Raw genomic sequence first — 26,025 nt, 5'->3', positions numbered from 1 at the left:
AGAAATCCGCCGAGTGTGGTTTATATATTTGTGAGAATCGATTGATTTTTCGTTTCCCGCCGACTTGGTTTCCTCGATCGAGGGGAAAATATTTCCGCTTTTTTCCCCGGCCTGCTGTGTGTTTGTCTAATTAAACTAATTGACGCCGATGAAGCCGTTGATTGTATGAACCCATTGGTGCAGTTTGTTGGGACTCTCGTTTGGATTGATGCTCACGAAACAAAGCGAACTTTACATTGGTGCGGTGACGTTTTAACCGCATTTGTACTGTCACGCACGCATAGGATCATTTTTTAATTCACCGCGTACACACACGAACACATACTCACACACAGACAAACAGAAAGACGTACACAAATACAGACTCGCGCTCTGTTTCCTATCGGCTCCGCAGCACGGGCATGATTTAAATATGCGTACCTTTAAACAATCATCCTCGAGTCCACGTGCTTCTTTTTTCAAGTGATTCACCTTGAGATTTTATCAGGACAACAAAAAAGATGCATAATCCGTCCATTATAAAAAGAAGGAAAGTAAAAAAACGATTCACACACACGCATGCCCTGAGGACACACACACACACACATACACACTCACACACATCTAATCTCTGGCAAAGAGCTGGCCAGGAAGCAGATCTTTCGCTTTTCCATCTGGAGAGATCAATCGTTTTGTCCCTGCATTACTAGAAAAATATATTTAAAATAAATAAAAAATGGCGGTCATGCAGGCTTCGGAGGATTGTTTTTCAGTTGAGCCTTCTGTGTAAGCAATGCCCTCGATTTGACACACACTTTTTGCCAATAACAAATTAAACACGAGTCATTCAGTAAGCGGATTCGGCCCACCGGGACGAGCCCAGCGCTGGCGCAGGCCCTCTCCAAGTCTCATTGTTTCCCGTTTGTCGCAAAACGCGCTCGGACTCGTCTCTCGGTGCGCTCACAGGGACTGACGTAACTGATTTGACGAAAATTTTGCAATACAGCTGCGGCACTGATCGTGCAGAAGGCGTGTAGCGTACGTACGTTGTTTTAAATTGCCGGTATGGAAAAAATTTCTACAATACACGATAGTTACTTGTCCCTGGTATGTAAGTTTAATAAAAGAATCGAGGTTTAAAAAAGATTTGCAGTGCTGTAGAGAGTATCAGTTCAATCAAACTGGTGCTTGCTCAAATAATACCAGGATATTAATTAATTTAACAAGCAAAATAACAAAGATTTAAGACAGGAAACACTGTACTGTATCTTTTGCTTCTTCTCACCACACGAACAAAGAAAGAAAGAAAGAAAGATAAAGCGAAAAGCTGTCCTATCTTTTACACAGAGAAAAATGTAAGCACGAAAGCAGTTAATTACGACGGTTTACTAATTGGTTGTTGCCACTTTAAAACATATGAATTTATAGCCATGATGAGACGCGAACCGCATTATATAACATACGGGGCGGCGGCGGCCGGCGAGTCGAGAGCGCCGATCGTCCGGTGCGGCGCGCCTTCGTTTGCGCCGCACGGCGACGGACACGCGCCTCGCCTGCCGCAACCGGCTTCACACACACACACACATACACACAACTCACACAAACACACTTACACACACACACACATAAATATGAGAAATAACATTTGTATTGAAGTGCATGTTATCAATCATTGAATCAAATGATGTTTGTTATTATTATAATTGAGCTATTACTTATATTTAACTCTTATAATGGGGTTGTTTGTTAGGAAGTCAGTAACAAAATAATAATCATTGTGATGAAAAACTAAAATGCCACCACGAGTTTCATTGGCCAACACATCCCTGCTCGAGCGAGCTTAATGGCGGTGTCAAAGGCTGGAAGGCGAGATAAAACTCACTTACCCCCAGCACAGGTCATTAAGTCGCTTATTTCTGTTCAAATGGAAAGTCAAGAGTTTTATATCACACCATTTATTTCACCGCAAACAGTCCAAATCGAATTCACAATCAGTGCTTATTTCAGCAGGGTTGCAAAATCAGCATAAATTAAAAACTGATAAATTAGATTTTTTGTATATTACTCTCTAATTTCTTGCAAAGGATGTAAAGAATACTATTTTCTATGAATATATCAGGAATTTTGTTTGTATTTACCATTTGGAAACACAGCAGAACATTTATTTCGTTCAAAATTGCATAAATAAATAAAGTCAACCACTGCAACCTTAGCTATAACATTTATTTATCAAGAAACCAGCGGTGAAGAAAATGCAACCCTGAATTTCAGTCAATTATTTTTTTCTGCAGTGACAAGTCATAATCTAAGACCAGCTGATTTTTAGGCACGTTGCAGGACACACAAAAATGAGATTATTGTTAGAGGACGGCAAACATTTGGGCGAGTATTGATTTAAGTTTAGCCGGCTGCAATTCTTTCGCTGCCACGGCGGGACCTCTTTGGATTCCTGTTGAACCGCCAGGGGAGCTCCAAAGGGTTTGCATTACATGCTCTAGAGCTGAGGTCGTGTGCTCCACCCAGTTCTGTTTTGTTAGAGAGAGCAGAGCGCCTATTTAAATTGGCAGTTGTCGGGGCGAAGGAATTTGCGCTCACCTTGTGGATGAAAGACGAGCTCACCGAGGCCTCTATTGCTTCCAGCAACTCGCTTTTCGCAGCATTTGCCGCCGTCGACACAGCCACCAACTGACAACACAGTTTTATTGCACAGCCCAGCTGACGTTCCACTCTCTCCAGCTCCTGCAGATTTAATTTTCTTTCCTCAACGGTTCTTTTATATGGTTGGACACAACAATTCATCCAACTCATTCTTTTAATTTAAATATTTTTTCTATGAGAGATTTGATTATCTTGTGCAATTTTGCAACATTTGTATGGGAACATTTTGGATTTTTGACCTTTCAAACGGTGTGAAGATCGTGCAGATTGAACCGATGCTGAGTCCACAGGCGTCAGCAAAATGTCCATATTATAGGAAAAACTAACATTTTCCGTTAATCGTTTCTAGTTCATCATTATCTTCAATGTGATAATTAAAAATTAATTGTTGATAAAGTATTATTTATTGATCTTGTCCACATTCTTCAATCTCATGCTCAAACGGGTAATTTAGGATTTTTTTAAAAAATATTTTTAACTTAAAACCGCAAACTGATATCAAATCTCTCGTTCAAATACCCAATTGATGAAATAATCAACTCACCGTGTTTATTTTGACGAGCATATTGGCCAGGTGATTAATGTCTTGGAAGGCCTGCATGAGTAGCGTGTCCATTCCATTGAGCACAGAGGCGGTCTGGTCCCTGTATCGGCTGAGCAGGCTGAACTGCACCTGTCTGGCCCAGTAGGTTTTGCTCTTCAGCTCCTCCTTTGACAAACAAACAACCGGACAGTGAGAAAAAATAAACTCGATCATTCAGAGGATGATACCATGGAGCTGTCGCGGTGCCTGCGCTTCTCGAAGAGGACATCAATCAGGCCGAGCATCCACTCGAGCGGCTCCTTGGACTTGGGCACGCTTGGCAGCAGGCCAGCGTTGCCGAGGACGCTGCTGCCAACCAGACACAGCAGGGCCACGCTGTTCGATTGCAGGGAACACTTGGACGGATAGCCCGGCGCGCACTCAACCGTCATCTTGCCGAAGGAACCCGAGAAGTGCGCCGTGCCGCCGCCCGACTGCATCCCTGCGAAGATAACAGCATTTGATCTAAGTAAGCACTCTTGGCACTTGCAGCAGATCTGATCGGCACTTTTTTATGCCAAAGCCACTCTGGATAACGAATGGACTGGAAATCTTAAGGGCCGCAATTAGGTCCGTGACTCTGTTCTAAAGATCAACTTTCTTGTGGTCGAAATTTTCCGTTTCTGAGATGAACAAAATTTGCAAAATAATTCAGGATTTAAAATTAAAATTTTTATTTAATTTTGGAATTTAAGTGATCTTTGACGAGAATTTGCCATTTGAGACATTACAATTTAAAAAAAATATCCCTAAACCCAATATGGTACTTAACTGAAGAGCAAAATACATTCTGAAAGCTGATGAAATTCATATTTTTTGCTGATAAAAATTTGATGTTTCTGATGAGTTAATAAAAAATTCAAAAACTTTTTTTTCATTTAACTTTTCACAAATGACAAATAATAAGAGTTGTAGGTTACCTATTGAGTCAGCAAAATTAATTGAAATCAACTAAATGGAAAGCCATTCGCGGATTTCAGGGTCTGAATAAAAAAAAACCTAGGGAGTAATCCTACTTGTAAAATTGTAAGTTCCTTTGTGAGATAAAATGCTTTTGCAGCTTTCCTGTTGGTTTAGTTGCTTGTTTTGCATAGTATTAATTATTCAGGAAAAGTAAAGAATGATAATTAAATTTTTATTTTGTTGTATGATTTTAGCAGTTTCAATTTCAGAACGAGGAACCTGCATTAAAGAGCAGACAAACATCATGTGTGGCATTGCATCATAGAAAAATAAATTTTTAATTGTTCTAGCAAAAACTGGCCAAGAGGGAAATATGACCTAAAAGAAAAAATTGCAAGTCAGTGTATGTTCAATATTGGCGTACTTTTAATATAGAAGTGTTTATAATATTATTATTAATTTTTCCTCAAAGGATTGTTGTTTATTGTATTTCTGCAAGACAATAAACACCAAATATTTTAAATTTCATTTTTTCAAAACGATAAATCCCCTCAAAGAAACTCTTAGGATTAGATGCTTCAGCTTTTGGCGAAACCACTGAATTCGTGAAGTCTTTCCTGATGTGAACCACGTATAGTGGTGGAAATTTGTTAATTCCACGATTTTAATGATTTTTAGTTTAAATTTTTGATAGTTGATTGCTCAATTTGGCATAATTTCATTTTATAGAAACTGTTCAGCAAGAAAAATCGATCAGTACGACTGGGATTGGCGTCGTTCCATCTCAACTATCGGCCATTGTAGTCTGAACAAAGATGAGCGGCAAGTGAGGAGCGAAGGAACTAGAGTACACACCAGGTATGTAAGCTCTGACGGTGTCATTGTACGGTCCGAGGAATGTGAAATTCAGTTTGTACTGCTCATCGTTGTCGTCGGGTGGCTGCCTGGCCGGGTGCAGCAGCATCGACAGCGGCAGCGTGGTTGCCACCGTTTGAATAATTTGCGGCGTTCCATCCGCCTGTGCATAACTAGCGCAAATATTCACGTCCATGCTGGTCGGAGGCGCGCTGTCGGAACTAATTGTGAACGTCAAAGGGATTTCCACCGAATCGCCTGAAACATGAATGAGCCGGGCCCGCGGGCCGCATGAGAAAACGCTGCCGTTGCCGCCGCGATTAACGCTTTATTTATTCATCTGTGCTCACATAAGCTGCTTATGCTGACGCCCTTCGGACTGGCCTCGATCGGCTTGCACGCCATCACGGACAGGCTGAGCAGCGAGATCGGCGCCACCACGCTCAACCTGATGACGCCCCGCGTCGCCCGCTGCCCCATCATCAACGACACTTTCAGGTCCCCCTGACTGGGCGGCGCAGCTGCAACAAACCGTTTTCTCTGAAGCCTTTTCAGGGCGAATCGCAGCCGCTTTACCTGTCGTGACTGCTTGCAGCTTGGCGTTGATTCGGTTCAGCTCCTCGGTCATCTGCTCGATTGTCAAGTTGGTGCGGACACCCTCCTTCTGCGTCGGAGTGCCAAACATAGCTGGCTCTGTTCCCAGGTAGCAAATTTGCAGCTCCATCGAGTCTGAGAGCATCACCAGATGACCTGGCACGCCCTGGAGAGTTATCCAAACCACGACGAGATGTTGAAATTTAATCCAAGGAGATTTGAAAAAATCCCTGGCTTTTAATTGGGGAAAAATTGCTGTTAAATTTATAGATATTTCAAATAAAAAATATTTCAACATATCACCCGAAACCCGAATGTAGTTGGCGAGATTGTGGAAAGTGTGGAACAAGATACCGAGTGAATTAAAGATCTGTCTTGGATACCCCACAAATATCCTGAATAATCTGAATAATGAAGCTAATGAAATTTTTCATAATATATTTATTTCCAGTAACATTGACAAAAAATGGAATATTAGCATTTAAGAGTTATCTTGAGGAAAAATATCGTGATTTTCTCGTTTCAGAGGTGGATATCTCGAAAATAACGATGAACCAATTATTTGCGAATTTTCTAAGCACTTGATGCGTGTTTTAGGCAACATTAATTAACAAAAATAGCAGCCATAAATTTGGCTCGTAATGGTTTGCAAACTAAAATCCATCGTCATTCGGAAAAAATTTACCATTTTTTAATAATGAACATTGATGTCCCCCATTAGACGCAATTGTAAAAGATGTATTCTAAAAATTTCCCCTATAGAAGATAAAACATTTTTACCAATAGCATTTCTTTTTTCATACAAGTAAACACGTCAGATAAAAAGTTATGAATTTTTTATTATATATATATTCATTTAAATGATTTTAATCTCAAAGCGAGCTCAGTAACAATATCAAGTAGTTTTAATAATATCAAATACCATACTCATTAATTGATTTGACTTGTCTAGGGGACAAAAAAAATCGTAAAATTTGAATTTTTAAATTTTGAAGTGACCCTATGTAACTTAAAAATAAATCTAGATGGAAAAATTAGACTGGTGTTTCATGTTTACATCACAAAAGCACACAAAATTGTATATATACAATTAAGGCAAAAATGTATTTTCAATTTTTGGAAGGTTTGCGGGGGTTTTATTTAAAATCTTTTTACTGCGTTTTCCTGTCGTGTTGCTTAAGAATATTATTTTCAGTTATTTAGAGCCACTATTAAAAATAAAGAGTTAGAAATTATTGTATCACCAATTTTCAATCCTGTATATTTGATTTTAATTTCCAAACGCTAAATAAATAAAAATATAGTAATTATTTGTCTTAATTATTAATAATAGCATTTCGATTTCAAGTAAGTCTCTTCAAAAATTACCTGAAATCTGATCAGAGACAAGTTGACAACAGGACACGGCAGTTGGCTGGACCAACAGAGCTGACCGTCCCGGTACAGCAAAAGGGTTTCACACGCCACCAGCACCATCAGACACTCCTCTGAAGTTTATTTTTTATTTGCGTCCTACAATATTATGTAAAAATTTGTACCAGCGAAGTGGTGCGTCATGCAAAGGGGTGAAAAGGGCAGCCTGCGACTAAACTTGATGATGCCGGACCACTGCCACAAGGTGAGAGACCTCTGTCCAGCAACCAGAATGCCAGGTCCCTCGTTCAGCTGGCTTACCACCTGCAGATCTATCACAGGGTCCGCCAGAATCACTGACCAGTCTGGCTGCCTCTTTGAAGGGTCTCGTGCTGTTTTTACCAGGCTACTGTACCTGTTTAAAAGGATTATTAACTGAGCAAAATGTGAGCATTTTTTTGTCAGAAGTGTTTAATTTGGAAAATTGAAAGTCCAGTCATGCAGAAATAGTCTTGTGTTGACTCAAAGAAGTGTTAAATTAATTTGTAATTATACATATTTTGCAGCACATAAAGGGATAATTTCTCTTTCTGTCTAAAAATTTTATTTTCCTATATAAAAACAAAATAATGTAGCAAAAAATTTGATCAATCCAAGGAGAGCAGCCATTTTAAAACTTTGTTATCACTTCATTTCGGTCATAGATTTCTTTTAATTTGAAGAGTACTTGTGAATTTGCATTTCCCACGATGGAGAGACGACGATGAAGCTGTCCCTCATGCTGCTGTACGCCACTGTTGAGCCCAGCAACGGCGACGATTCGGCAGAGAACAGTTTTATTACCAGAGGCTCCCTCGCCTCCCTTTCAAAAATCACCAACGCGCCTCCTGACGTGACGATTCCTGTGGAAAAATTCCTAATCTCGTTTCGTTCTTGGATTTGACAAAAAAATCCTACCTATGGACGATAGCCCGCTTCTGGCTTCGTCACCACCGCCAAATTTCCCGACGATAATTTGCCAACAGACGCCAAGAGACTCAGATACAGGGCGCTCGAAACAAAACTCCAGCTTGCACGTGACAGCTAGGTCAGAATTTGATAAAGAAATGATGATGTTGAAGACGGCGACGCACTGCGTGGACATCACTGCTAATTGCTGGTTCCTCATTCCACTAAATTTTATATTAGACTTCTTATGATTGATAAGAATTTAATCGAACCTCCGCAGTATGGCACTTGCTAGAGCCAAAGCCGGATATCCCAATTGCTTTTCCAAAATGAGGTCTGAAGGCTGAGAAGTTCCGGAGGCACCAATGGAAGGGCGGAAAATCCTGAGCATCCCCAAGTAGCTTCCAACTATTATAATTTCCTGAATGCACGTGTTACAAATTGGACTTTTACTTGGATTATCAATAAAATTAACCTGATTACTGCCATTGGTGAGATCAGAACAAACAATTAGGCAATTTTGTCCACACTGGTCTTCACCATCCCCAAAGTTTTGGTTCCACGCCGTTTGGCAGCGGAACAGTGACATTTTGGCTGACTCAAAAATCCAGCATCTGAATTAATAATTTATTAATCACAATAAAACCGATTTGAGACTTCATTACTAATTGAATGACTGCCTTTTCCACGTCCTCGACGTCGACTTGCTGGGTAGTCTTCGAACGGTTTGAGTGCTGGGCGGCCCTCAATGCTGCCTCCACCGTGAGAATCCTGGCATATTCAGCGAGCACCACGGCGGCATCGTCCGAAATTTTTGTGCCTTCTTCAGACAGTCCAAATTTGGCAACTTCACGAACCACTTCCTAATTAATTAGTGAAAATTATGAGATGTCAAATAAGTTTGAAATTAAAAAGTGTAAATTTGTTACCAATAGTTTTCATGATTAATTACAGATTTTAAGTGCTTGAAATTTCAACAGCAACGTCTACTAATATCAAAGCGTTTCATGTAAATAAGCAAAACACAAGAATGCCAAAAAATTCAAAAATAAATGAAATCATATCATAGGGGAGAGAAGCGCTCACAGATTTTAAAGACGTTTCGAAGTGCTTAGCAGTGATGTCCGCAAATGCCATAGCTAAAACTGTGCAGTCAATTGAAGAAATAGAGATAAAGTGTCAAAAAATAGTGCAGCCACACTGAGGAAATTAAAGAAAAGAGTTTAATCAAAATCGTCAAACGAGCACCCTGTGCAGGCGGCAATATTTTGCTCATCGGATATCGTATCTGCCAAAATTTGAAAAGTGTGAGGTTTTTCAACTAGATGTCGCATATTCACATTGCTTGCTACTCTGATAAAGGGTTGTGCGCTTGGGAGTTAAGGTTGAGAGAACTCAAAGATGGAATCATAATGATGAAATGCCACCACACTTTTACTCCTTCTGAATACTTCATTCAACTTTTATTTACGTTTTGGCTGACGACGAATTGAAGTCTGTGCCTGTGACTCAACAAGGTGGAAGCACTCGAAACTCGAGCAGCGGAAATTATATCGTAGGTTTTCCAAATTTTCTCCAGGATGGAAGAGATATTAGACGATGTCGTCACCTCTGCAGAGCTCAAGGTACATAATGTTTACAATTCAAGCATGCTTTAAGGAAATCGGTGATGTGAGGCACGCTGAAAGCTGGACGACACGAAAATATTGTCGATATTTTGACTGTTGCTAATGGAAATTAGTGTTGCATCATAATTATTGTGTTTACATATTATCTGAATTTGTGGAATTTGTCTTCAGTCATGTTGTGCCCCTATGTGCCCTGGTAACAATATGTTAGATAATCAAGGATAAAGCAGTGTGTTGTCAAACTATAACCCCTGAAATTTGAAATGAGGAAATGTTTTGTTCATTATGTAGACTTTTCATCCTCAGATCTGCTAGTTTTGGGTGTGCACTTTCGTATATTCGTAACCAAATTACATAAGCGCGAACAGGGCCTGGAGGTCACGGTAGACAAAAAAATTATATTTTTTCGTACAAACCCAGAAATAAATAATGTTGCTAAATCTCATCTATAGACATACATAGACTTTATCTAATTAGGGGCGAAAGTAGGGGCAGCAGGATTCTCTTCATCGTATTCGCATAAAATTTAGAATCAATTAATTGCGCTTCATTAGTTTTTAAAGCACTTACGTAAATTTGCCATCTTTTTACAGAGATTCGAGGAAGAATATCACAAACAACTAGCACGATCAGAAGTTACTCCCCAAACGCAATTTGAGTATGCTTGGTGCTTAGTTCGAAGCAGCTACTATGGCGACATCAGAAAGGGAATTTTGCTTCTGGAAGACCTTTTCAAAAATCCCCAGGCGTTGGACAAGCGAGACTACCTCTACTTCTTGGCCACTGGATACGCGAGAATAAAGGTAAAGTCAAATTTCAAAATAAAATCAGAATTTCTCTTCTATGACCCTAAATTTTTCTCATTCCTCAGGAGTACAGCAAATCCCTGCAGTTCACTAAAGCCATCCTCCAAATTGAACCAGGGAACTGCCAAGTTCAGGAATTAGAAAGGGTTGTCAAGGAGAGAATGACGAAAGGTGCGTAGAGTTAAGATGCTTCAAATTTCTTTAATTTCAATTCATTTGCAGAGGGACTCGCTGGAATGGCAGTGGCGGGAGGAGCTGTGATTGCAGCCGCTGGAATCATTGGACTTATTGGAATGGCTCTGTCAAAGAAGTGAATAGAATTTTATGATTGTTTCTTTATTAAATATTTGAGCTTCAGTGGTTGTCGCCGTTTGAGGATCTACAGTATATATTTGGCTAGCAAGCAAAATATTAATTTTATTTACACCATATTTGTTTGAGTTAAATTCAATTGCTATCTTCCTGTTGTTTCGCTTCATTTTCAAAATCACGCTGTCTTTATGATAAGGACTAAAATTTGCTTGCTGCTCTCAGACATCATTGATTGATATTATATTGTTTAGTTTTTATTTTTACTGCATTTCCCCCCCCCCCCAAATTATAGTTATCACTGAAGAATTGTTATCCATAGAAACAAAATTTAAGACTGGCGTAAGTGGAAGACATTGTTTGAACAGGATATCTGTCACCATGCCCTCTATTCTAGTTTAGAATTTTGTCTATAATTTTAATTGAAGGCAATTTTCCTAGAGTATTTTTCTGCCGCTTTAAACTCTACTGTAATTAATAATGATGTGTAATAAATATGTATAATAATAAACACATTTAAGTCTGAATGCGATGATTTATTTATCTCAAATTTCGAGATGATTAGCTGCTGCAAGCAGTACATTACAATAATTATTGTTCTAAATTAGGTAAAGGTGTTTCAAGATCAAAGCTATTATATTTGAAAAATTTCACATAATTTGTTGGTAATCAAAACCAGCTCACTTCTGGAAGTGAAACATAATGTAATTCAATGAACTTACCAATAAAAAATAAAATTATGCGAATTTTGCGTGCTTCAATCGTAAAAAAGGCACAACTTGAAACTCAGTTTGTAAAATGTAATGGAACAATTAATTCTAACTTTTGTGTGCGATTTTCGTAATCTTACATTTTAAGTCATCCACAACCAAGTAAAAGGCAACTGCTTAATAAAATTTGTGACAATTCATGTAGCAGCCCAAGAATCTCGGCAACATCAGAGATTCGCACTTACTGATGAAGGCACCGGTGAATTACAAGCAAAGCTAAAACGATCGTTAGCGTAATTAGAAGCACCACATTGAGATTCTTGATCAAAGTATTGAACTAGTGCGTTTTCCCCGGTGTGCTAAATAAATTAATACAGCCATCGACAACACGGCGTGATATTTGCTCAGCAAACATTCTGTGCACGAATCCTTAATCCAAATTATTGTGCTACACTTCGAGTTGGAATGCTCGCAATCAATTAATAAACATGGACGAAAGGCAAGGGTCACAAAGCCGACTTGTTGTCACCACTGCGCACGATTTTGGCCCCCGAGGATGACGTGGGCTCGATCAAGAGGCTGTTCATGTCGGAGGCGCCCGACTCGGCCATGTCTTGCAGGTCCTTGGGCCTCGTCAGGTGAGTTTTCTCGTCATCAGAACCACTATCTATGCTCACTCCGCGCAGCGTGCTCGGCGTTGAGTGCGCTGTGCTGACCGAGCCCATGATAAAGATGGGCTTGGAGCTCTCGTGCGTTGGGCTCGGCGTTGTTGGCACCGCGATTGCGAAGATGTCCTGCATGTGAGGTCGGCTCTCCGGCTTGCGCATCGAGATCACGGTCGCTTGCATCTCATCCAGTTCTGGAATCACCTGCTCAGCGATCGCCGTCGTGCCCGCCATTCCTCGCGTGTGCAGGCTCTGGTTGCTGTGGAACATGTCCACTCGACTTCCGCTCACTGAAAATTTCAAGCGGATATAGTATAGAAAATCAAAAAGATTGCAAGGAAACTCTTTGGAAGCTAGGCTTTAGTATATAGATAAATTATTGAATTCGTGCTGTTTCCTATGAGTTAAGAGTTGTCCCCAAGGAACTTTTTTGATTTCACGGAGTTTGTGAGCTATGAAGCTCTGAAGGTTCAAAATCCTTTGACGATTTAGCACGGGAAATGCCTCAATATCGAATTGCTGAGCCAGTTTTTATTCAAAGTAAAAACCCCTCCAGGAAGTTTAAAGTTACACACAATAATAATTTATTTTCGTAAAAGAGAATTATCTACCACTTAAAAACCATCTCAATTCAATGAAAACTGGCATCAAAAGTCGATTTTTTTTAACGATTTTCCTCTATTTTTTTGAGATTTTATTCCTATGAAGCTCTAAATAAGAAGTAAAACGCCAATTTTCCTGGCGATCTTCATCACACCGTTGAAGAATGCATGGATGCAATAAATTTATCACCAACTAAACATATTATTCTAATAGTTTCCTTGCGAGTTGGTTGAATCCACATAAGTCTGCCATGTGCAGCAAAGATTTGGAAGAAGAAAATCCAGAATTGTTTTGCTCATATAAGTGAACAAGGGAAATTGAAAAAAGTGCATTGTGCGATTCCCTACGTGAAACCATTTTGCGTCATTTTAAGCACACGCTTGTTTTTAATTCAAACCTCCTGTCATAATATTATTTTCCGATCTCCCCTTACGAACATAGTGGTCACATCCTGTTTGCAACTAACCAGATTCAGTTCCCGCAGATGAGCCGAGGTTGTGGTCACGATCCCGCGAAAACATGCGGCGCAAGACATTGGTTATGGAGGCGACGCGAGGCAAGGACATGGCCGGCTGGCTGCCGTGGTTGCTGTTGAGCGTGCTAGAACTCGCACTGGACCTGCCGGAGAGGTGTCTTTCCCTGGCCGATGCTTGCCGACTTAAGGCTCTCCTCTGCGTTCTGATTGACTCGCCACTGGCCAATCTGTTCATGTACTGGATAAGAGAAGTATGCAGTTAAAACACAGGTGCAGCACAGCAATGAAATCAAATCAAATAAAAAAAGGGAGAATGTCGCGGCTACGGTGCGGTCAGAAACGAGAGAAGAAGCAAAGGAGGAACCCATAAATGCATGCAAATTTTATTGTTTGACTCGCAGAGTTACAATAGAGGCGTGGAAAGGCTCAATTGAGCGTTCTCAGACTCACGTTTTCGTCATTGCGCGGCACGCTTGAGGAAATGAGCGCGTCCGAATCTTTGATTTCGATGTTGGCAGTAGACGCCTCGGGAATGTTATCCCTGTACTGCTCAGCCGCCACTGTGTACGGCAGCTCTGACGGGAACACTTCATCCCAGTACTGGTCCCTCAGCAGCTCTGGATGCTCATGGTGCATCTCGTCTACGATCAAGTAAGACACCTGAAGAGAGCGAATTAATGTCGGCTGGCCTGGACAAAAATGCAAGCAGACCTGAAGGTTGCGGTCAACGATCCAGTTGACTTCAAAGTCATCATCATCTTCACCAAATGGATTGATGAGCGATTCGGCCACTTTCAACCACCCCATGTAGAAAAAGAACTGCGCATAAGAATTGAAAAATAAATATTGAAATATTGCTCTATGTAAAACAATGCCGAAAATTTTATTACAAAGGTCTCTGCTAGAAATGTTGTTTTATTTTCGATTTTAACCATTGATTCTGTGTAAAATTTCATAAAGGAAATGTTCCGATTGGACAATTTTTACACATTAAGGGGATTTCAAAAACACGACAAAGTTTAAAATTGATTTCGAAAAGCAGTGTTTGCTCATTTTAGGTGAAATTTGGTTAACAACCAATGTGTAATGAGACAAATCGATCGGTGGGTTGCTTATATATAATTATCCGAGAAAAACATGAATTTTGTCCTCATCTTTTTAAGTTTTTAATTATTTAATTAAGTTTTTTGTGTCCTATTAATAACTAAATTTATAGATAATCAAAATTTTTAGAAAGTTAGTTTTTGTTCTAAAATTGCTTAAATAAAACTACATGAACTGGTAGTTAGCTCATAAAGTTTTAAAACTTTATCTTAAGCTATTATTGAGCCGCTATATAAATTTTCCTAACCAAATTCGATAATTTAGGGACTTCTTCCGGACAATAAAAATTACATATTATATGTCAAGTAGAGTCCACAAAATAAATCACAAAATTAGACGGAAACTGACTTCATAATGCAATTTTGAATAAATTCCCCCATAACTATTTTCAATTTAAGATGACTAAACTAAAAGAGGCTTTAGTCAAAAAGTGAATTGTTTTAAAATAAATAGTTTCAACATAAGAAACGGTATTTCAAAAAGTCAATGCGATCAAGCAGGTTTTTAACCAGCTCTCCCTGCATTTTAACCCTTTATTAAGAAAATAAATTTGTACCTGAAGGGTGGTGAAGATGGGAAAAATGGAGTCGATATTGTCCTTTTCCTTGTGGTGAGGGTGGTCCTCAGGCCGGACCCATTGTCTGCCAACGATGGCAGTCATGAAGAAGGAGTAGACCGCGAGCGTGACCACCTGAGTGTAGACGAGAGGCACTGAAATTGTGTCGTAGCTGAGAAGTAAGCCGCACTGGCCGCGGAATTTGTTCAGCTCGTCAAGGATGGTCTTGACGGCAAAGTCGTCGCGGATTCTGCCTTCCTTGCGTGCCCTAGTGACAATGCTGGCCGCCCACACGATGGGCAGCCAGTGTTTTGAGTGGCGCGGGAACTTCTGGTTCAGGTCCTCAATGATTTGCTTCTCGTTTTCCATCAGCAGACCTGATTAATCAGAGAATAAAAGGGCTGTGAAATTTTTATCCTATTTTCAGATGGTCATGGGGCTGAATGAGCACGAAAAATATTAAATTTATCTAAAACTGTCTAACGAAGCTAAAATTAAATCAATTCTATTGCTCAACAAGTTAGCATTTTAGTTGAAATTATTCAACCCAGACAGAACTACTAATTTTAGTCACATAAATACAATTTTGTTGAAAACATATAGACATTTAATTCCGTGATACCAGAATCCAGAATTAAAAATGTTTCAAAATTTGAGTTTTATTGTAAAAGAAAACCTTAGCTTGCTCAAATTTTACACTAAATAACAAAAAATCTGGACCTAAAAATAATGTACAAAAAGTTAGAAAGACCCAAAGAGTACCTGAAACTGTCCTATTAATCATTGGATTTAAAAACAGAAAACTTCCTCCAACAAATCTGATGAAAACAAGTTTTTTTTTTGAAAAAAAAAATGAAAAATGCCACTTAACGGCTGCCTGAAAAACCATAAAAAGCAACAATTTAACTCCTAACAACCACCTAAACACTCGATATTAAAAAATCTAAAATGTGTTGAGTTACCCGCTTCGACGAAGTGATCTAGCGTAGGGAATCGCTTCTTCACTCTGGGACTGATCATGGTGAACACGAGCGCCAGGCAGCAGCACACATAACGCATAATGGTACGGCGCATCAGACGACCTCGCTCGTCCTGTCGCGCAATGTGTTTAAGTGAACGCCTCATTGACCAATTAATTTACCTGGCCGTGAATTGTTGCGCTGACAAATACGGCGATTGGGTCCGGCCATGGGATGTTCTGGTACTGGCTCCACCACCGGGTCATCACGATCGACACATAGAAGCCGAGCACGAATGAAAGAGGAATCAGATCACTGTATGTATCGCAGTAATGCACCACCCTCGCAAAGATTCTGAAAAAATTAATAGATTAAAAATCATAGAGCAAAAAGCAGAGGTGTCCCAAAGTTGGCTTTGAAATGATTACAACAAAGTAAAAGAAAATCAAATCTTACTCTCTTTCGGGGTCTTGGAGTACGAATCTGTACATAAGGCTGAGGCTGAAGTAGCCTACGAGGAAGGCTATTAAATCTGGCCACACAAGTTTGTAAATGCTGCCCCTCCATCTGGAACAGTAATTCAAACCGCAAATGTAAACACAACTCACATGTGCTGTTTTAACGTATTAAACAGATAAAGATGTTTAAGAAGAGGCACATGTTTTAAGTTGTTGAAAGTGAATTTAATTGCAGAGATAAGGAGTGACGTTATCTTTTTATTTGCAATTTGCAAGGAGCGTTCCACGACGTCCCTTGAGCTACTAAACCGATGCTTTGGAAAATATTTGACATCAATAAAAATGAATGTGTTGTTTTCGAATTTTCGTAGTTCACGTTTTTTTTTGTAAATTTAAAAATCCTCACAGATATTTACATTTTAATTTTTTTAAATGCAAATTGCTGTTTGATGCAATGATATTTCTAAACTACACAAACTTTGTTGCAAATTATCAATAATTTTTTTCAATTTTTCTATTATTCTAATTGAGATTAGAGCCTCGGTTTTGGAATGTAAATTTTTTTCTCCGTGGGCCAAGGTTAAACGAAATGTGATTTCCTTCAGAGTAAATAACAGGAAACATACATTGAGACGTCAGTCCGAGTCACTCAATCGCGCAACAGATTATCTGCGGTAGAATCGAGTCAAGCTTATAACACTTGGTTAGAATCAAAAGCACCCTTTCCGAAAAGCTGCTTTGTGTATGGGAATGAAACGTGATATCCGGCGAGAAAAGCGTCCGCCTGCGAAAGTGCGGACGAAATTGAAGCGAATAAAACGGTTTAATTCACTCTGGTGGATTCTCGCACGCATGGATTTTTTATTAGCTCGGCGTCGGAATATTCACAGAAAAAGCCGCTGAAAAAGCCGTTCTGTCTCCGAAAAACCCCCTTCGCTCGCGAATCGCTGCCAAGAAGCCAAATTAGCCATAATAATAAAATAAAAAAAGCCGGGCTTTCGTGAGAGAGCCGGCTTTATCTGCTGATCGAATGACACGCGGCGGGCTGGGCTATTCTCGGCGGCAATTATTATTGCAGCCGTACACTCCAAATTGCAGGTAATTATCCCCGTCGAACCTGAGCGCTGAAAACAAACGCGTGGCGGGTCGTAAAGAGCGAGAGGTGGGGGGATGTAATTCAATTGTCGATCTGTTTGAACAAGGTTTGACTTATTGCGTCATTCGGTGGCAGTAATTGTTGTTTGAGGTGCAGGTTAAGTGGTTTTGCCTGTGTCTGATCGTGCATAATTGTGAGTGTAACAGCAATAATTCATTGCAAGCGAGCAAACACATCATAAACGCGTGCGAGCGTTTATGTGCATGAGAAGGAGCAATAAATTTTACTATTTAACATGAGTCAGAAAATTTTTTGATTTCTTTTCGTTTTTTAATGAGAATCTGTTTCCTTCAATTTTTAGTTTTATTTTAAAAATGAAAATTCTATTTGTGGAATAAAGAAAATATTAATAAGCATTACTTTAGAACGGATATTTTAGTCAAATTATCAAATGGGGAAGAAACGTGTTGATCAGCAGGAATTTATTATCACTGCTTTAATATGTCAAAAATCTCATTGTGGTGATGTGTATTGAGCAGATTAAAAAGATCAATCAATTAGAGACGAGAAAGATTAAAAATGCGTCAAAACAACCGAGTAGGGTAAATGATTTATATCTAAAATAACTATCGAATAACTAAATAACTTTTGGCCTATAGTAATAATATATAGTTGACATGCATTAATCTTTTTAAAACGATACTATGTATGTGTTTAATTATATTAAAACGGTGTAAGTCTAACTGCAAAATGTTATCGCTGGTTATCAGGGCGTAAATATGTCAAATATTCAGAACTCTTTCGTTTTCTCTAACTGTTGAGCAGTTTTCTTCGATACAAGGAAAACCTCGAGGGAAAATAGGTGCGGACGGCCGCGACTCGCGAGTCAAGCACTTCTTCATTTCCCAGCAACCATAATCGATAAAATGGTAATACGCCTCTCGTGACGCAACCGGCGCGCATAATTGGAAATCCAAATGTCACTTGCATCGATCGTTGTTGTAAAAGGAAAGATAGTTATTAGCACGCGCGGGTGGTCAATGAACGAATGCTCTTTGTTGCTCGACGCTGACCGAATCAAATGAAATTGGCATCATATTCCGCCCCAGTCGTCATGACACTTTCCGTGTGTGGGCATGTTTGAAATTCCCACTGAAAATTTGGTTGCGTGCCGTCAAGGCCGCACTACCTGGCTTTGAACTTGAGTTCGGAGTAATCGCGGTCGAAAACAAAAATGGCTGTTTGGGAGATTGACAACGGTGTGTGGAGTAGGTGTTCATTAAAATATGCCTCGTTCTTATTAAAAAAATTTCAATGAAAATTAAAAGCAAAAATTTAGTAAATGACCGAATAAGCGAGGAAATCCAAATAGAAAAAAATTTGGGATTGGATTAATTTAAAGATTTCTTTGAAATATTTAAACGTAAAAAGCATCAGAAAATCTGCACTTTTTAGCATTTCGACATTGAATTATGACTTTAGATTACATCTGGTATATTTTTCAATAAGTACTTTTATTCCCCATCATTCTTATCAAAGTAAATTTCAACCAGATTTGGTGTCAATGTGATCGCCCTTGACTAATTTGGAGTTTTCAATAAGGTTGAAAATTCCAGGGGTGAGTTCTGCCAGAAATTGGCCGAATTTTGACTGTTTTTGGTGTTGATTGCCATGCGGATCCCAAATCTGAAGTCAGTTTTGCATAAAATCTCCAAATGGGCTTAATTCACATTTTCCATTACGTCTGATTGTGAGCGGCACATTCCTTGCAGAGGAGCTGTGCTTTATTTAATTCTGTCTCTAGGTAATTATAACAAAAAAGATTAAACCCTTTAATCGCTTTTTTTTAAATTAAAACAGCCTTGATTTTTTGTGCGAGTTTTGCAGGTGCCGAAAGAGACATTTGGCAGCAATGACAATAATAACAACGCGCGTCTCGTAGGGACTCGCTAATTCGTTGGCGAGTGTGACCGTGCTGGGTGACGAATAGCAGACGCATCTTCCTCGTTTGAAGTTTCAGATACGCCTGCTCGCCGGACGCTTTTATTTGACAGCACGTCTGCCCCGCGAGACGAGAATTTCAGCAAATTAGCTTTTGAATTAGCCCGGCCGCGAGTTAAATTAAAATAAATGCCGCGAGCCGTTTTTATTTTACGATTGGGATGGGTGCGCTCCAATTAGATAAAAACACAATTCTATGAAAACGCTTCGTCTCCGGGGAAATTAATATCGCTGAGGCTTGTTCCAAACTTCAAACAGGTTTCTATTCGAGATTCGGCTAGAGACGCGTTTTTTTCACTTCGCAGGCTGCGATTTTTGTGCGAGCACGTGAACCTGTTCAATTAGCATTTGCTTTTGGCCATTGGAAACAAAAAGACCTTATTTTACTCATGCTCCCGGGGTATGATAATTGAAGACTATACGCGCTGGAATGTTCTTATTTTTATTCAAGGCAGTTCAAAACTATACAAAGAAGGAGCCACTTAAGGAAAATTTACTCCAAATTGTTACCCACAAAATTAAAGCCACTTACTGGTTGATGTGACGCAAACGTAGGATGTTTAGTTTTAGTGGTCAAGTTGAGTTAATATCTCAAATTGCTCAAAATTTTCTTTTCTTTTTAACAATGCAACATATTCAATCTTCGCTTCGGGTTTTCTGAAGCGAGAGATTTACCAGAAGATAAAAATGGTTTATTTTACAAAGGTTTTCTATGCAATTTGTAGATTTGTGGTTCCCTCTCTAAATACTGAAAATGCCAGGCTTTCAGCTTGAGCAAAACTCCTGGACGTATCAAACCCACGGTTCATTGACCATCCTAATTACAAAGCCGGCCATTAATCTTGTCATCTACCAGCATGGTTCAAATTCCGAAAATTCCCTAATTAGATTTTTCACACCGCTCACAATTAGATGAGATGGAATCGCTGCGGGAAATAAAATCCCATTGGGGGAGGAGACGCTGACTACAGAGGCAGTAAAAAGGTACAACAAACATTGCCTGCGGCGCTTCAAGGGCAGCGCTCATCATCGCGATCGCGCAGTCACTCCCATTCCCATTTCTGTATCTTAGAAAAATATCATTAATTCCAGGCACACACGATTGGTGCTGTTCAGGCGTTTTGGCCGCTCGATAAAAGCCGGCACTTTTAACCCGACCGCGCGGCTGCATGCCGAGAGTGCTGAGCCAATTTTCAACACAGCCAGAAATGAATCTCCTCGTCCTCACAAAGCTCAAGAAACAATTTTTGTAGGACGAACGAATACCCGGATGGGACGCTCTCTTTATTTCTTATTTCATTTTACAAAAAGCAGTCTGTCTGCGGTTGGGACGAATTATGCTGCACACGCGAGCATAGCCATTTAATACCGCTAGTTTTATATTCTCGAATCACAACGACGGCCGTGGGATCATTATTTTTCTTTTTTCGTATCTCGACAAAAGGTCAAATTTCTGACACCAACCTGAAGAGCAGCTTGAGGAAGCAACCGAAGCCGCGGCAGGTGGCTACCTCGGCGGTGTAGGTGACGGTCATCTCGCAAAAGCTTTAAGACACGGTCACCTTCGGAGGACGACTGTCCACATCGGACAATCTTCGGTAGGCGGCTGCACGGCCCTTATTTGCTTTCCTCCTTCTCGGCGCTGCGCTGATATAAGGTTGCCAATTTGGGTTGACTCACATTTTTCGTCTGATAAGCAAGTGTGAATTGGAACCGAAAGCGTGTAGAGACAGTCGCCTACTCACCAAGCACAGTCATGCACCCGCGCGCGACTGTCCGTCCGTTCGTTCTTGTGCCCCTCGAAATTTATAACGGGAACTGACGGATTTCGTGTTTGCAGCAGCCGAGCCTCTCCTACCTCACGCCAGAACTGCAAAGAGTCTTTCTTTCACCGCTCGCTCGGCTGGCTCTGGCTCTTTATCGATGTTTGCCCAAACGCTGCGGCCGACGGGCGATTTGAAAACGACGTGTGTTTGCGCAGGTTCGAATCCGAGAAAAAGATAACAACAAACAGGTGGGCGGTTCTGTATCGTTCGATGGTGCAGTGATGGATGAAAAGCGCGGAAGGGGAAATCTGGAGAATTCTACGAAATAGGGATAATAGAAAAAATTAATGATCAAGCACACAAAATAATGTTCTCTTAATTCATAATTCAGCTAGAAAATAAAATTTCAATCAGAGTTTACTGATTAATTTGCATCTTTAAGGCGTTGGAGGGGAAATCCCAGCGCTCCGATAGTATCGATCATTGGCTGCCCATGCCCACTACGTAAAAAAATAATGCGGAGTTGAATGAAGGAAGGGAGCGAAGGGAGGATCTTCTGCTCATTCTATTCCAGCTGGAGTTGTTTACAACAGCTGAGGATAGGGTTACGCTTGCGTTTCCCCGATGCGACAGCGACGTAAAGCCTTTGTTCCTCACCCGAAATTCTAGCCTTCATGCCAATTGTTACAGCCAAGCACCCGTTGAGGTGACTACCGTTCTCAAAACCACCTGCAAGACATCGAATCAAAGCGGCAAAAATGCTGTCCAAGCTCGAAGAAGGCGTTGACACCACTCTGAGGCAATCAGGCCTGTCAATGAGGTGAGATTTATGGAATTAGCCTCTCAGATAAGATCACCAACATGTATGCTCAGGTCGGGTGCGAGTGCCGGGTCGTGGCTGGCTTATCTCTTGCCGATTGCCATTATCCAAGGGGCCTTCGTGCACCCCAGCGAGGAGTACAACGAGGCCGCCGTCTTCTCTTCCGGCCTGCTTGGGGCTTCGGTGGCCCTGGTCCTGCACCTGCAGGGCTGCCACGGCCCCACCCTGTCCAGATTCAACCTGATTTTTCTCGTGCCATCCATCGTAACAGCCCTCCTCTTCGTGTTTATCAGCGGCAAAGGTTTGTTTTTTGTTTTCTTTCCAGACAGACTAGGATTTTAAAAAAGGGTGGATTTAATTTACATAAAGACCGATCACAGTATTTTTTTTTCAAACATCCGCACTTTTCTACAACAAAACTGTTTGAAAGTGCATAAAAATAAAAAACACTATTTTAAAATTGGTGATATTGATACAAATAATGTTCCTCAAACAAAAATGCTTGGGGAAACGCAACCTTTCCTATTGAAATTAGCAACTTGGGCCTTATAAATTTTAGCTTACTTATATTACAAAGATATAAAAAAATAATGGATGGTATTATTGATTTTGCGATTTTTAAACAATCGACGTTAAGAAATTGCGTCTTAAGATCCAGGTGTCAATATTTTCCAAAAGTTTCCAGTTTAACATTTTTTGTTATTTTGCATATTTAAAGTTGGAAATATATTTTTTGGCATTGCTTAACCTTGAATCATGATTATGCACTTTTCAATGTCAAAAGCAAATCATTTCACGTATACAAAGAGATTAAAAATAAAGTTGCTGTCAAATTGGGAAAGATTTTCTCCCGTTTTTTATTTGCTTCTTTTAAATATATATATATATACTTGAATAAAATCGACTGGAAAACACCATTTTTTTGCATTTTTTTAACTAAGCAATTAGAAAAATGGATCGACCATAATTGTGGGAACTCTTAGAGAAGCCAAATAGCAAAGGTGCCTTTTTGCAGGGTTTCTCAACAGTCTCCTAGCCGGGCTGTTTGCCAGTCTTCCCGTGAGCGTTGGTGTTCCAATCGCTCTCCAGAACATTCCAGGCACATTTTCCTTTGGAGAAATCGCAGTAGTGATTCAGGGAGTGCTGCTCTTTATCTTCACGTCGATTGCAAACATCTCCTCGAGGATCAACCACGACCACTTTGATTCCATGGAGAAGTGCACGCTCATTCTTCAGGTGATTTAAATTCAAGCGTCTAGAATTTTGAAATTCAAATTATTTTTTCCAGACTGCGCTGTTGGGGTTGTCTGTCATTTGCATTTTGGTGACTGCCTTTCCTGGACTGAGACAGCTGCGGCCCATTTTGGCCTTAATTGTTGGCATCATGGGAGGAGTCGTCCTCCCAGCGCTTTTCATAATTTTTAGGGAAAACCCTCTCCTCTGGATACTCCATTTCATCACCGATGACATTCAGAGGGTGAGAACTGCGCAGTGCAATGTTATTTCTTTCTGGGAGATTCCAAAAGAGCATCTGAACGCTTAATCGTGGGATTATTTATTTCCTTCATTTGTGAGTCAAAATTAACACGCCATTCAGAGGAATGGGAATATATTGGCTGTTTGATGCCAAAAAATGACCTCTATTTTGACAGACTCGTCGTTTTAATTTTTTGTAGGCACTTCTTGTATATATTTTCCATTTACTTGTCTACCAGTCAATTTATTTTAATTTTAATATCCTGCATTTGAGTCAACAGGAAAACATTCGCAGTTTTATAGTCAAAGTTAAACAGAAAGGCAAAGCTCTCAAAGATAAAAGCTTGTTTGTTTGCACCATTAAAATTATGTATATGTACATAAGGTCATCCCAAAATTTCTTTTTTGACTTTGCTCTTGTGAAATCATCTCCTTGTTATCTACATAATTTTGTTTTGTAGGTCTATTTGATGGTCTACTGGGTTATTTGCTGCTTTTTCGCAGTTTCTTCAGTCCGAGTTCAAGTTCAAAACAAGCAGCACGCATCGTCGGCTGTCAGAAAAATATTCCACGTTCTCATTCTTGCAGTTTATCTGCCAGGCCTGGCGTGGGAATGCACGCTGCTCTACCTTTCCAGTGGCGTTGCACTTGCATTCCTCATATTAGCTGAGGTATCAGTTCAGTTAAAAAATAGACTTATCTATTAAACTGTCAAGTTAATGAGTTAGAAAATCGCATTTGTCTATTGTGACCATTTTTATTAAATATTTCGTTTCAGATGGTCCGACTTTTAAAATTGGGCCCTCTCGGAAGCTATTTGCAAGAAGGGTTTGTGGTGTTTGCCGACGAGAAGGACAGTGGAGGCATTTCACTGACGCCGATCTACCTTTTGATCGGCTGCTCTCTGCCAATGTGGATCCATCCCTCCCGGTGCGCGTTGAGGGCCGCAGTCATGTTGCCGGTGCTCTCAGGTCTTGTGTCTGTCGGATGCGGCGACACCGCGGCCAGCGTTATCGGCTCTCTTTTTGGCAAGAACAAGTGGCCAGGTAAAACTTCTTTTAAAATTAATGGAATAATATGACTCAATTTATTTAATTATTAAGTATATCATAAATCACAACATTGAAAAAAATTTACTTAATGAAATGCTATGGTGTTTTAGCATTGATTTTTATTAAGGCTCTTAATTCAGAAATATAATTAAAATATTATTGAATTTCAAGATTCATTATATTCTTGGCTCTTTTAAAATAATTATATGATGAATCTCTGTTTCAGGATCTCACAAATCCGTTGAAGGATCTTTAGCTTGTGTGACTTCCCAGATTGCACTTGTGATTATCCTCTCGTACAGCGGTAAGGTTCCAGTTTAACTGCGAAAATGCGGGAAATTAATCGCGAGTCGTGCTCGGCAGGCATGTTCCAGCTCACTTGGTTCCTGGCCTTGCGATTGGCGGTCGCAGCGTTTGCCGTCACGATCGTCGAAGCGAAGACGGATCAAGTTGACAATCTGGCTCTTCCGCTTGTACTCTACATTTTGCTTGTGTAAATTAGTAACGATAATGTCATGACTTACCAAGATGTGATGTGCCTGGTGATTTGAATCAACACAGTAAGTAAACGAATGTTTTATTATGTACAAATTTTAGCCTGCAGTGAAATAGCATGGACAAAGACGCACAGTTCTGTTAACATATTATTGGATTTATTTACTTAACGTTAACACAACATTGCATTTTGCAGAGTGATTTTATTCAATTAGTCTCTATAAGTCGAAGTGTTACTTGCGTGTTTTGGTCAGTTAAATATATGCTGAAAAAACTAAATATTTGTATTTTATTTCTAAAGTAAATCAGATGAAAATTCTTATCTCCGCAAAAGCTTGATTATAACAACAAAATGATCCAGAAAGTCTTGGAAGAACAAACACGACTCGCATCACAAAATAATATTTCAGGGTATCATTCTTCACATATTTTAATAGGGATTCGTGTATGTATAGTGGTAACGAGAACTATCCGATTTTCTTTGGTATTAATTTTTTTTCACACGCAGCGTAGAAGTAGGGCTTCTAAATGATCCATAGAGACATTAAAACTTTTTTGCGGTTTTGCCAGCGCCCTCGCTTTTGAATTCTCGTCTTATGCGTATTTTGCCCTCGAGGAGAGCTGCAATATGCACACGGGCGCGGTGCGGCGGAGAGCGGCGCAACGACAACCTTTTTCGGTTTTCGCCAAGCGCTAATCTTTTTACATTCAGGAAATGGAAGGAATTGACTTTGGACAAAATTTGGGCCAAAAAGCATAAATTATTTGAAACGTATCTCATTATACTGCGAGAACAAAAAGGCATAGTTTACTTGCGCTCCTTCTCTTGCGTGCTGTAATAATGTATCATATCATATATTTCCTGTAATTCGATTTTAATGAATTTTTAAAAACTAAATATCAAGAAATTTCCTATTTTAATTATTTTAATTCTTCAGTTACGCGCTGCTAAAGAGTTTTCAAAAGCAACAACATTGCATTTATTGTGAAAAATGATAATTGTGATTTTTTTTAGTTGAGATCCCGTTCGAATATATAGAATATTACGTTAAGAAAAAGAGACACAAATATTACGAATCTGACCGAATTTGGTCTATACAAAATACGATGCTCTGTTAAATTGGCGTTCAATTCGCGTACGTGGGTGGTTTTACTGAATATTGCCTTTATCCC

General features: G+C 39.8%; 4 protein-coding genes across 6 annotated transcripts; 2 read left to right on the top strand and 2 right to left on the bottom strand.

Annotated features, from left to right (window-relative positions):
• Positions 1-1,907: 1,907 nt before the first annotated feature.
• BBS9 (Bardet-Biedl syndrome 9) lies at positions 1,908-9,155 on the bottom strand. 3 transcript variants are annotated; one of them, XM_065481605.1, is made up of 15 exons: positions 8,960-9,154; positions 8,539-8,736; positions 8,349-8,487; positions 8,146-8,294; positions 7,883-8,097; positions 7,653-7,827; positions 7,111-7,340; positions 6,941-7,059; positions 5,555-5,738; positions 5,329-5,499; positions 4,979-5,236; positions 3,409-3,662; positions 3,182-3,346; positions 2,575-2,718; positions 1,908-2,504 (listed from the first exon to the last, which is right to left on the bottom strand). In XM_065481605.1, the coding sequence occupies exons 3-15, from the start codon at positions 8,460-8,462 to the stop codon at positions 2,340-2,342; spliced, it is 2,343 nt and encodes a 780-aa protein (XP_065337677.1). In that variant the 5' UTR covers positions 8,463-8,487; positions 8,539-8,736; positions 8,960-9,154; the 3' UTR covers positions 1,908-2,339. The 3 variants fall into 3 exon arrangements, with proteins under 3 accessions (XP_065337677.1, XP_065337679.1, XP_065337678.1); XM_065481606.1 differs by having other exon boundaries at positions 2,390-2,530; positions 8,960-9,155; XM_065481607.1 differs by lacking the exons at positions 4,979-5,236; positions 5,329-5,499 and having other exon boundaries at positions 8,960-9,155.
• A 183-nt stretch (positions 9,156-9,338) lies between these two features.
• Positions 9,339-11,143, top strand: Fis1 (fission 1 protein). The gene is made up of 4 exons (XM_065481637.1): positions 9,339-9,498; positions 10,095-10,304; positions 10,373-10,478; positions 10,530-11,143. Exons 1-4 carry the CDS (start codon positions 9,454-9,456, stop codon positions 10,619-10,621), a joined length of 453 nt encoding a protein of 150 aa, XP_065337709.1. The 5' UTR covers positions 9,339-9,453; the 3' UTR covers positions 10,622-11,143.
• Best1 (Bestrophin 1) lies at positions 11,132-21,154 on the bottom strand. Its single transcript, XM_065481608.1, has 10 exons — positions 20,989-21,154; positions 20,708-20,932; positions 16,145-16,255; positions 15,871-16,042; positions 15,692-15,821; positions 14,730-15,106; positions 13,781-13,888; positions 13,520-13,729; positions 13,061-13,307; positions 11,132-12,281 (listed from the first exon to the last, which is right to left on the bottom strand). Exons 2-10 carry the CDS (start codon positions 20,776-20,778, stop codon positions 11,833-11,835), a joined length of 1,875 nt encoding a protein of 624 aa, XP_065337680.1. The 5' UTR covers positions 20,779-20,932; positions 20,989-21,154; the 3' UTR covers positions 11,132-11,832.
• A 346-nt stretch (positions 21,155-21,500) lies between these two features.
• Dolk (Dolichol kinase) lies at positions 21,501-25,131 on the top strand. Its single transcript, XM_065481635.1, has 9 exons — positions 21,501-21,646; positions 21,700-21,829; positions 21,883-22,130; positions 22,845-23,065; positions 23,118-23,306; positions 23,767-23,976; positions 24,084-24,351; positions 24,584-24,661; positions 24,721-25,131. The coding sequence occupies exons 2-9, from the start codon at positions 21,768-21,770 to the stop codon at positions 24,852-24,854; spliced, it is 1,410 nt and encodes a 469-aa protein (XP_065337707.1). The 5' UTR covers positions 21,501-21,646; positions 21,700-21,767; the 3' UTR covers positions 24,855-25,131.
• Positions 25,132-26,025: the final 894 nt, after the last annotated feature.

This window comes from Cloeon dipterum, chromosome 2 (assembly GCF_949628265.1).
Source record: "Cloeon dipterum chromosome 2, ieCloDipt1.1, whole genome shotgun sequence".
Taxonomy (NCBI): Eukaryota; Metazoa; Arthropoda; class Insecta; order Ephemeroptera; family Baetidae; genus Cloeon; species Cloeon dipterum.
The sequence above is the reverse complement of the archived record's forward strand: the minus strand, read 5'-3'. Positions and strand labels throughout refer to the sequence as shown.

What these genes read in the sequence shown, in the direction of transcription:
- BBS9 (XM_065481605.1), bottom strand. Translation starts at nt 8,462, where the DNA reads ATGTCACTGTTCCGCTGCCAAACGGCGTGGAACCAAAACTTTGGGGAT. An exon ending in TGTCTCTGATCAGATTTCAG is followed by an intron (nt 5,739 to 6,940) that starts GTAATTTTTGAA and finishes ATAACTCTCCAG; the next exon opens with GGCGTGCCAGGTCATCTGGT. An exon ending in GGCACCGCGACAGCTCCATG is followed by an intron (nt 3,347 to 3,408) that starts GTATCATCCTCT and finishes TGTTTGTCAAAG; the next exon opens with GAGGAGCTGAAGAGCAAAAC.
- Fis1 (XM_065481637.1), top strand. Translation starts at nt 9,454, where the DNA reads ATGGAAGAGATATTAGACGATGTCGTCACCTCTGCAGAGCTCAAG. An exon ending in TCACCTCTGCAGAGCTCAAG is followed by an intron (nt 9,499 to 10,094) that starts GTACATAATGTT and finishes ATCTTTTTACAG; the next exon opens with AGATTCGAGGAAGAATATCA. An exon ending in CAAGGAGAGAATGACGAAAG is followed by an intron (nt 10,479 to 10,529) that starts GTGCGTAGAGTT and finishes ATTCATTTGCAG; the next exon opens with AGGGACTCGCTGGAATGGCA.
- Best1 (XM_065481608.1), bottom strand. Translation starts at nt 20,778, where the DNA reads ATGACCGTCACCTACACCGCCGAGGTAGCCACCTGCCGCGGCTTCGGT. An exon ending in TTCCTCAAGCTGCTCTTCAG is followed by an intron (nt 16,256 to 20,707) that starts GTTGGTGTCAGA and finishes TTACTGTTCCAG; the next exon opens with ATGGAGGGGCAGCATTTACA. An exon ending in CCATCTTCACCACCCTTCAG is followed by an intron (nt 13,889 to 14,729) that starts GTACAAATTTAT and finishes TCTTATGCGCAG; the next exon opens with TTCTTTTTCTACATGGGGTG.
- Dolk (XM_065481635.1), top strand. Translation starts at nt 21,768, where the DNA reads ATGCTGTCCAAGCTCGAAGAAGGCGTTGACACCACTCTGAGGCAATCA. An exon ending in CATTCCTCATATTAGCTGAG is followed by an intron (nt 23,977 to 24,083) that starts GTATCAGTTCAG and finishes ATTTCGTTTCAG; the next exon opens with ATGGTCCGACTTTTAAAATT. An exon ending in TGGCAAGAACAAGTGGCCAG is followed by an intron (nt 24,352 to 24,583) that starts GTAAAACTTCTT and finishes TCTCTGTTTCAG; the next exon opens with GATCTCACAAATCCGTTGAA.